The sequence below is a fragment of the Biomphalaria glabrata genome, chromosome 7, assembly GCF_947242115.1.
Source record: "Biomphalaria glabrata chromosome 7, xgBioGlab47.1, whole genome shotgun sequence".
NCBI classification, from domain to species: Eukaryota; Metazoa; Mollusca; class Gastropoda; family Planorbidae; genus Biomphalaria; species Biomphalaria glabrata.
In genome coordinates this window covers 47167995-47179011 of record NC_074717.1, presented here as the reverse complement: position 1 = coordinate 47179011, position 11017 = coordinate 47167995, and the positions used below count along the sequence as shown (strand labels likewise).

The 11017-nt window shown below is 33.4% G+C and overlaps 1 protein-coding gene across 1 annotated transcript; it reads left to right on the top strand.

Moving 5' to 3' along the window:
* Nucleotides 1-58: 58 nt before the first annotated feature.
* On the top strand, nt 59-6310 carry LOC106074704 (acyl-coenzyme A diphosphatase NUDT19-like). Its single transcript, XM_013235525.2, has 3 exons — nt 59-1143; nt 1264-1471; nt 5326-6310. The coding sequence occupies exons 1-3, from the start codon at nt 418-420 to the stop codon at nt 5547-5549; spliced, it is 1158 nt and encodes a 385-aa protein (XP_013090979.2). The 5' UTR covers nt 59-417; the 3' UTR covers nt 5550-6310.
* Nucleotides 6311-11017: the final 4707 nt, after the last annotated feature.

The following is an 11017-nucleotide window of genomic DNA, read 5'->3' as shown; positions in this document are numbered from 1 at the left end:
AATTTGTATATGTCGGTGGCTATGACACTCTATTGATAGTTGTTTCTATTCGTTTTTTTACTAAATTTTAGAATCTAGAGTAGATATACTCATATAGACTATTAACATGCAATGACATTGGACTATTAATTAGTAGAGAGAGAGTATTCTTGTAGTTTATGGTCTATTCTGTGTCTATTCTGTACTAGTCTAGTTGTACTAGCTACTCATTTCTAGACTATACTGAGATTACTGGTTATTAGATCTAGATTTATAATTAAAAATATATTTATATACTCTACAGTCTACAGTCTACAGTGATCTAATCTAGATCTATTATCTATATAGAATCTATCTATAATCTAGATTCTAATTCTAGGCTAAAACTAGAAATAGAGTTTAATACTCTAATATTTAAGTAATATTAGATCCGTTATTATGGCATCTTTATTGAAACATTGGAGAGACTCTTCCAGTTTAATTATAGCATCCAAAAAACTATCTATGCCAATACCAAGGCAGACCTTTGCCAATAAATTGCTAAAAAAGCTACCAGAAGTTGCAGAAAATACAAATGAAGAATTCCTCAGAGTGTTACTTTTAAAAAGACATGGAAATAATTCTTTTATGCCAAATACATTTGTTTTTCCTGGTGGCATGATTAATGAGAATGACTTTTCAGAAGAATGGTTAGATATCACAGGCTGTACACAAGATAAAATGGAGCTCTTTACAAAAGGACGTAAGGGTCCAAACATTTTCACAAGAGAAAGGCAGACCAAACTTCCTAATGAAATAGGCTTCAGAATAACAGCAATTCGAGAAACATTTGAAGAATCAGGAGTTTTGCTTGCTAGACCACTCTCAGATTTAAAAGATCTAGTACACTTAAGCTCATCCAGTCATCACCCTTTTGGAGCAACGTATTGTAACATCCCAATCAAGACCAGTATGTCTTGGCGAAATAAAATTATTTCTGACCCATCAAAATTTATCTCAATGTGTAAAGAGTTGGAGATTACGCCTGACATTTGGTCTCTATATGAATGGTCCAACTGGTTGACTCCACCTCTAAAAGGATCACGGTTTGACACAGCTTTTTTCATTTGCTGTGTAGATGAAGCACCACTAGTCTATGACTCAAATGAAACAGAAGAAGGTGTTGTAAGTTGCTTGTCCATCTTTCATTAAAATATAATAGAATGAATAATCAGCATTTATATTTATTTGCTCTGAGCCTGTTTTCAAAATTCTAAAAATGTTTTTCTTATATTATTTTTTCAGTGGTTAAGTCCATCAGGGACTTTAAAAGCCTGTGCTGAAGAAATTGTTGCATTGGCACCGCCTCAAATTTATGAGCTGTCTCGGTTAAAACATTTCACAAATATTGATGAGTTGCTATCAGTGGCTTGGACAAATTCATTTTATCGTTCTGAACAGTGGATGCCTGTCATTTTGCAGAGCCAGGACTGTTTGATATTCGCTTTACCAGGTAGTAGTTTGAATTGTATTTTTATTTATTAGATTTATTTGTATTTGTAGGGTGGAGCAATACCATACAAGTGCTGCATTCTACATATCTTATATAAACCTTTCTGGACAGGAAAATGTAAGTAAAGACATACAATACTAATAACGGCAATGTCTTCGATTTCAAAGATTAAGGATGAGCGCAGTGTTGCACATATATGTCACCTGATGCAAATACCTTGCCTTGGTGTGACAGCTTGAGTGCTTCAATGACCCTCAGAGCCATACCGACAGGATCTCTTCGCTCCTGGCAGGTACTACCAAGCAGGACAGGTCTGTTAGGAAAGAGACCAGACAAAAGGTGCATCCCCCTCCCCGGACACAGGAGTTGTGCGATAGGCTAACAACCTGTCCTTGGGAAAAAAAATTGTTATAGAAACCAGAGCAAAAACACAAACACTAAACATAGTCAGAGGCGAGAGTAGAGCTCCACAAAGGAGACTTATGAAGCTGTGCAGGGAAAGTCGGACGAATCCTGTGAGGCCGACCACTCTTCTTAAACCAATGAAAAAGAAACACTTCCTTATTCAGAAGGCAGCATTTAACTTGGGAACATGGAATGTCTGTACTTTACTGGAGATCCAAATCAACCACATTACCATATGTCACAACTGGAGAAGCACATTACTAGTTGTACGAAACAGAAGAGGAGCAGATATTGGCTCAGACGACCACCTAGTTGTTGCCAAACTAAAAATGAAGCTGGCCAGCAATAAAACAGAAATAAACAAAAGGAAAAGATTTGACATAACACCCAGATTAAAAAGGAATTCCAACTATCCCTTCAAAATATATTTGCTGTGCTACAACTAGATGAGGCGGAACAAAGCGTTGATTAATCTTGGCAAAATTTCAAAGAAATTATTACTGAAACAAGCAATGAAGTACTAAGCCTTAACCCTAAGAAGAAAAAACACTTGATTAGTGATGAGGCATGGAAATTTTTCGAAGAGAGGAAATGCGCTAAACAGGCAGTTAACCTAACAAAAACAAGAAACCACAAGCAACAATCCAAACAAGACTACCAAGCAGTTTCACAAAAAGTCACCAAAATGCTTAGACAAGACAAACGATCACTTTACAATAATCTCGCTGAACAGGCAAAAGAAGCAGCGGGTAAAGGTGATATAAAACAACTGTACAAAATCTCCAAACTTCTTAGTACCAAAAAGTCTAATTGCAATGTTCCAGTCCAAGACAAATATGGAAAACTACTTTCTTCAATAAATGAACAGCTTGGAAAGAATATTTTCAAGAAGTGCTCAGTAGACCCAAACCACTAAATCCACCAGATCTAAATGTAGGACCAACACTAGACATAAACATGGAAGAAATAACAAAAGAAGAAATAAGGAATGCATTCAAACTAATGAAGACAGGTAAAGCTGCTGGAATTGACAACATACCACCCAAAAGTCCTAAAAGAAGGAGGAAGTGAAATAGTTGACCAACTGTTCAAACTATTCAACAAGATTTTCAGCAGAATCCTGCTAAACAGAATAAAGGAAGCATGCGATGAACACCTAAGGGAAGAACAGGCCGGATTCAGAAAAGGGAGATCTTGTGCTGACCAAATAGCAACACTCATAATAATTGTAGAACAATTGACAATCTCCTCTTTATGCAACATTTGTCGACTTTGAAAAGGCCTTTAATAGTATAGACAGAGAATCTATCTAGACTGTAATGAGACATTACGAGATCCCAAATAAAATAATAACCATAATCAAAAACCTTTATAATGGTTTCAGCTGCCAAGTAACCCACTGTGGCAAGCTGTCAGTGGAATTTCCAGTCACAACAGGAGTCAAACAGGGATGTCTTCTTTCACCAATCCTGTTCTTTTGAGTATTGGATTGGGCCACACAAGAAGCCTACTCTAATTCAGGGAAAGGAATCCAATGGACTTTCACACAAAAGCTGGAAGATCTGGAACATAGCCTTATTATCACACAGACTACAGGATACGCAAGAAAAGGTCACAGCTTTAAGGGAAGTAGGAAAAAGAGTAGGCCTCAAAATAAACCACCAAAAAATAAGTAAGTAAACAACAAATAAATTGGAGACATAGAACTGGATTCTCAGGCCATAGAACAAGTAGATAATTTTATATACCTTGGGAGTGTAGTCAGTGTATCAGGTGGAACAGATGAAGACATTAAACATTGTATAAATCTAGCACGTCAGACGTTTACACATCTAAAACCAACCTGGAAATCTCCTCACATCTCAAACCTCAAACAAGACTAAAATAAGAATCTTTAATTGTAATGTCAATTGTATGGTTCTAAAACATGGAAAACAACTGAAGCGACAACAAAAAAAGTACAGACCTTCATCAACTGATGCCTGAGAAATATCCTAAAAATACACTGGTACGACAAAGTAGAATACACCAAACTGTGGGAGATGAGTGGGTGGAAAATATAGAGGTGCAGATCTTAGAAAGGAAGTGGAGATGGATTGGTCACACCCTTAGAAAAGATACCAACAACAGAGCTTGGCAGGCCTTAGAGTGGAACCCCCAGGGAACAAGACATAGAGGAAGACCAAAAAGAACATGCCAACATGGCGAGGAAGATGAGAGGACAGAAAAGAGTTGGGAAGCCATAAAAAAACTAGCAAGAGACCATGGAGAGTGGCTTGTTTTTGCTGAGGCCCTATGTTCCATGAGGAACCCAAAGGAATGATGATGATGATGATGCAGTGTTTCACATGACTACACAAATCCAGTTGTGACCTGCATACAATACTATTATATATCTATAAAACAAAAGCTGTGCTGGAACTTTCATTAGATTTTTATTGGTCCAAACAAATCAAAATTCAGTTTCACTACAATTGTCCACCTCAACATTACTACTGTAACAATATATTATATGCAAACACAAACAACATTTAAGATTGACAATAAGACTCTTTCTCAATTATTTAGTGTCCATTTTGGGATTCTAAATGTTGATCACATACACACATTAGGAGATTATTAGGATATTATTATAAGATTTGCTTAAGGTCCTGCCACACTTACATCGTAAGAAGTTTTACATTAGTGTTTTATATAGACACTGTAGGGCTTACTAAACTAAGGGGACATAGCCTTGTGTAGAGAATTAGGTCATTTGCTAAAATTTTTAAATAATAGGCTATAAAACCTACTTTTAAAATTACTTGTATAGCTCAGTGGCTAGCAAGTCAGCCTTCCATCATGGAGGTTCAAGTTGAAATTCTGACTCCAGCTACTTTTTTTTTGTTGAAAAGACAGCACAGAAACCTTCTCCCACATACCCTACACCACTGGTCCACAAAAGTGATTGGACCATAGCACAATGAGTATGCTAAAAGCAAGATAGTTGTGCTAAACAAGCAGTTAAAATAAGCTTTGTTTTTACAAAAGTATTTTATTTACGAGCTTTCCCTTCTTTGAAATAAATGATAATTTGTGCTTGCATGTAAACACTAAGTTCCCCCAATAAATAATTCTTTTATTTCTAACTTGCTACTCTAAAACTTGGTCTATGTATTTAGTGTTGGCCTATTTCTTAGCTAAAGATTTATTTAGTGTTGGTCTATTTCTTAGCTAAAGATTTATTTAGTGTTGGTCTATTTCTTAGCTAAAGATATTTTTAGTGTTGGTCTATTTCTTAGCTAAAGATATTTTTAGTGTTGGTCTATTTGTTAGCCAAAGATTTATTTAGTGTTGTTAATACTAAGCCAAAATTTAATTTATTTAGTTTTGGTCTATTTCTTAGCCAAAGATATATTTAGTTTTGGTCTATTTCTTAGCCAAAGATTTATTTAGCTCTTGTATTTCAGGTGATGACTTGTACCCCAGTGACCCAGATCTCACAGGTGAAGTGGCCTCCTGCCCAATGATCAGAACAGAGACTTTAGATGAACTTCAGGTTTTATTTCCACATCACAACAGAATAGTTCTTCACAGAGACAAACAAATGTCACTCTACTGCAATCTCCATGACCTTCCTGGATACTTAATGCCTCAACAGTTTAACACAACACCAAAAACAATAGCCGTATAAAAGCTATACATTCATTGGACAATAGTTTTGATGACATCTTAGGCATCTGGCTTTATGCACATTGGACAATGTTTCTGATGAAAGCATTGATGTATGCTGGTGCAATCATTCAGACATGTGATGACAATAAGAATTGGATTCATTCATTGGCAGAATAACAAAGAGACATTGTCACTATAAATAGGAAATTGTTTATTAATCTGTGTATCTTTGAAATATAAACAAATGATTCAGCATTGTTAGCGTTATTATTACTTTCTATATCCACAAACAATGGCTGTCAAAATATGAACAAAAAAAATTGATTTCTTTTTAGCAACAAAGACAACTTACAAGAAGACAACAAACATTATGCATAAAAATTTCACATTTTTATATATATAAAAAAAACAACCAAAAAAAAAAACCCTAAAATTTTAATAAAAGGAAGTGGATATAAAAATGTTAGCATTCATTATTGACATATAGGTCAGTTCATTATTAGTTATTCTGTTTCAGACTACACTTGTAAACAAGTTGTTCGGGGGGGGGGGGGGGGATGTTAAATAATTTACTTGACTACAGATACTCTAAATAAAGTATGTAGTTTTCTTTAATAACACTAATTTTTCTTCTCTACAGCTTATCTTACAAACTGCAAACTTGTATAATTTTTTTTTTTTCAAATCATTGCATAGTCCAACTTATTTCTTTAGTTACTTAATTATATTTTTGTAATACCCGTGTTTATCATACACATTTGAAAAAAAAAAAAGGAAAAATTAGTATTTTTATGAAACAAAAAAAAAAAACATGTCAAGAAAAAGACTGTAATAATTGATTAGTGTAAGATTTGATCAGCCTCTCAATCAGATAAAATTCAGTTAACTCTATAGATTATTACAAATAGCTTAGTGACAGCAATGATTTGGATTTGAAAAAGAAAATTCACATTCATATGGGATTCATTCAGCCTCAACCACATGATTTAGACTTGCAAAGAGTACATAAGGGTTTTGTAGTACTCATTATCAGTACTTGGAAGATCATAAATTTATTGTGAGGCATTGTGTTTACTGGGGAGAAAAGGGAATTCAGGTTTACAGCCTAATCAAAAGGAATGACTTAGCTTAATATCTGATTGGAAAGTGAAACCTAAAGCATATCCTCCACTAAATAGTCATACATTTATTGATGAAGCGATAAAAACATGTCTTTAGTGAAATGAAGCAATCAATCTTTTGGTCAGCTAGCAAGGAGAATCCCAGTAAACAAGTATATAGATGCAAAATACGAGCTAGCAAGAAGTATTGCATTTTTATGCTTGACCGTAAGCTGACATCTTGGAAAATGTCCATGATGAACAAAATGGATTACTCCATCAAGAATTAAAGTATATGGAATAAGACCTGATTATTTAACATAATGAACATTTTCACAAACCTTCCAGAAAAAAGGTATAGACTGTAGGCGAATTTTTACCTAAAATTTTGCACAATATTTGACTTAGAATATCTTTTAGAATAACAACATAATTTTATAAATATAATCACAAACAAAAATTTCAAAAAAAAAAAAAGTATTTTATAACTTTGAAAAAATGTGGTAATATGTTATCCCAAAAGTAGAAGTAATCAATTATAAATATAATTATTTTTAGATTCAAATGTCCAGTGTGAGTTGAAACTAAATGAAAAATGTATTCAATGTTAAATATTTTGTTTATTTCAATACTTGTTTCACACTGCATTCCTTCCCATCCTATAGTTACAAGTGTATGTCCTAGAATAACAACTAAATATAAACAAATGTTATGGTGGACTGACTAGGACTACAGCTCTATAACTGACAAATAGAACTACAAAAGGTGACTAGCTTTAGTTTTTTTTATCTTAAAAAATACCACAAAGGTAATATTCAAATATATATCTTTTGATTTTAGATGTTTTGTTTTTTTTAATTAAAAATCATTTATTTGTTTTTTTAAATTATTTTAATATTGAAACTTTCTTGACCAAATTAAAAACTGTGACATAAAACATGTGACAAGCTTTCTGTAATAAATTTTATAACCTATGCACTGCCCTCAATCAACTTAAAAAATGTATTTACTAACAAGTATTAAATAATTAGAAACAAAATTGAATGAAACTTATCTTAGTTTTTCACAATTAAGGATATGTAGGCCAATAAAATGAGCTATACAAGAGCAAACTAAAAGGAGAACATGCCCTCAACAAGTTGTAGGAAATAAATGAAAAACCAACTATAGAGAAAAAAAACAACCATAGAGACAAAAAAGAGCAGATTTCGCAGGGTTGGTAACCTTTAAAGAATGCCAGAGAGTAGAGGAGTTAAAATAGTTTAACTGCATACACCAAAAGATAGGGAAAAATTGATGATGGCTCAACAATTTATAGAAGATTTACAAAATCTGAGTTTTGGTTTTGGCCTGGAGAAAATAAGAATTATGGAGAGACCTGAAAGATGCAGTGAAGCAGGCCATTAAAATGGAAAATTGTAATATAAATATAGAGACAGATATATAATTAGAAGACGGGTGTGTAATGTAACACATTTTGAATGAGGACAATAATAGTCTATTTAGTGTTCCCAGAATGTGCAACCACATTAGTAAAGTTACCATATCAATCTTTCAATCACAGGTACCGGTACAAAAGTATTCAAACAAATGATACAATTAACTGGCTAGACTAAATAATTAATCAAATATAAAATTAGCCAATAAAATGGCCAAAATGAAGTTAGCTTCAAATCCAATTTGGAAAGTATATGCTGAATTGTCAAAGCATACACACATACACACAAAAAGATATGAAGATAGGAATTAATCAAATATGAATTAAAGCTACTTGAGTTTACCATTTCTACATAAAACTGACAAGTTATTTGGAGAAAAACAACAACTGGCAATAGTATTCTTGCATTAGCCTGAGCATCACTTCATATTCCAATGGATTCATCAGACTACATCACAATGACTCTCAAACCTACAACATGTCCCATAAAATTGTCCTCTCACCCTAGTTGCCCACTTTAAACATGTTCATTGACTTTCTGACACAATGACTATAAATATTAAATGCACCAATACAATATGACCTTATTGCATGATAGGACAGCACATGAATTCAAACACTAATAATGATTGCAGTAGCCTTAAAAAATGTTTAGCCCAAAATGGATGTAATACAATTTAAACTATATAGATAAATATCCTTTAGTTAGCCTGATGGGGATCTAAAACAATAATATACATTATTTAGCCCAAATATGGATGTAAATATACATGTACATATAAAATCTAAAGCCATCAATCTCTAACTTCTAGACTCAGTCTAAAAATGATTTTTGAACTCAAGTTTAGTTCTTGGAATAATTATGCACTTTTGATGTTCATTGACATTCAAGAACTGAACTGACTACTATAGTCAACTTGCCAAAAGGTTGAACACTTTCTAAAAGCAAAGTTATATTTCCTTTTTATTTAATAGCGCTAAAAATTTAAGAGTGTGTGTGTGAGTGGACTAATTCTAAAAGGGAATGTCTCTTTATGAGAGGTCAAAGTTTAGGGGTCACATTTTTTGCTTATTTAGGTAGATTTCTATCTATTCTAGATTTGGTGTCAATCTGCTAATAATTTTATGGGATCTGATTTTAACCCATACATATTTATTAATGACATGTCCTCCTTGTCAGAGCACAAATAACACTGCATCAACACAATTTCTAATGGCACATATTCTCACCAATGGAAACTAATTCTACATCTTATTTAATGTCTACACAGCAGGACATTTAATCAAATGGAAAAAAAAACCAACCCTAAATTGATCTCACATCAGAATAGGAACAGATTCAGTGGGTGGAATGTGAGAACTCCATAGTCAGGCTAGAGCTGTAATAGAAACTCTGTTGTCCTGGAGCACTTCAGTTCTAACTGTAGAACATACTGGCACCAGGCCTGTTTTATACTGGCAACACATTTGAACAAATTTATTTCAAACAAAATTATAGTCTATTGAGCAAGTGAGTTGAAGTTACTGGCATATACAATTATATACGTTGATCTGAACAACTTGGAAATGGTTTGGTTTCCTAGATCAATCTCCATGAGAAAATAGTATGGTTGAAATAAGAAACAAAAACAACTGGCAATGTTTTCACATCAGTAACCAAAATGGTACTACTTTCACATGCACAAACACTCACGCATACACTTCCACTTGTTGAAAGTTTGTTCAATTAGTAAGAAACCAGAAACATTCATTTTACAAAGAGCAAAATAAAAAAATTGCATTGCAATAGTTTTCACACAAAGAAAATAGTCACTAAAAGTGCTGATCTAGCAATATATCACAAGAGAAGTAATTACATAAAGACGTGAGTGAAAAATATACAACCTTCAACGATCGAATGATATTCTTTTAAGAAAAGATGGTCTTTATCAAATATCAATGTTGCTAAAATAAAGAACATTTGGTCATTAGTGTAAAAGCTATGCAAACTACTATCAAATGTTGAAAAATATTGCCTTTGCTCTTGAACATAGTCATGTACAATGTATGTCGATATGTTGACATATCATGACATTGACTATTATGTGTAATTTAGTCACCAAGTAACTACCACAGCCAACATTAAATATTATAATAAAAACAAATATTGTAAGAAAACAGCAGGCAGAATATCAATGTCTGTGACCTACATAAAGAATGGTACATTAATTGAACCAAACAGTAATGTGTTTACTATTCAGGGTGACCTATCAATTTACAAAGAACTGGCCCTCCTATTTCCCAGTTAGATATGGATTTTGGTATTCTGTAATCTCAAGTGATGAGAAGATATTAATCCTTTTCCTTGTTGTAAAATAAAATTCTTCCATTTAATTCTAGATTTATTTTTTTTTTTATTTAGGACGATCAAACTGCCTATATTGAAATTGTTTTTTTTTTTTTGTTTTTTTTTTTTTGGGGGGGGGGGGGGGGGGGGGGTTGTCATTGGTAATGGTGAACTTTAATGATTGTTTGGTCATGGACTTTTAAAAGAAACTTACAGGAAGAAGAAGTCAAGACAATGGCTATCAGTGTAAATGGACAGAAATTGTTAGTTCTAAATTATAATATATTACTTTTGCTAACTTGTATGGGCATATGATTGTTATGGAGCCACATGAGGAGGCACAAATCTCCAGTGCAAAGCCCTCAGCCCCCCCCCCCCCCCCCCCCCCCCCCCCGGATGACAAAAGTGGTCATCATCGAACACGATGGATGAACTATATATAAAGTATATATGGAGTCACAAGTCTATTATATGTGACAAGTTTTTATGAAATAGTGTGATCATTTTTTTGTATATTGTATTGTGTATAAAGTCTTATGTCTGTGAAGTGAAAGAGTTTCACAAATAAATCATGAGTGTCATCCTCACAACAGTGTCATAGGGCATTTTACTTTAATGCTGTC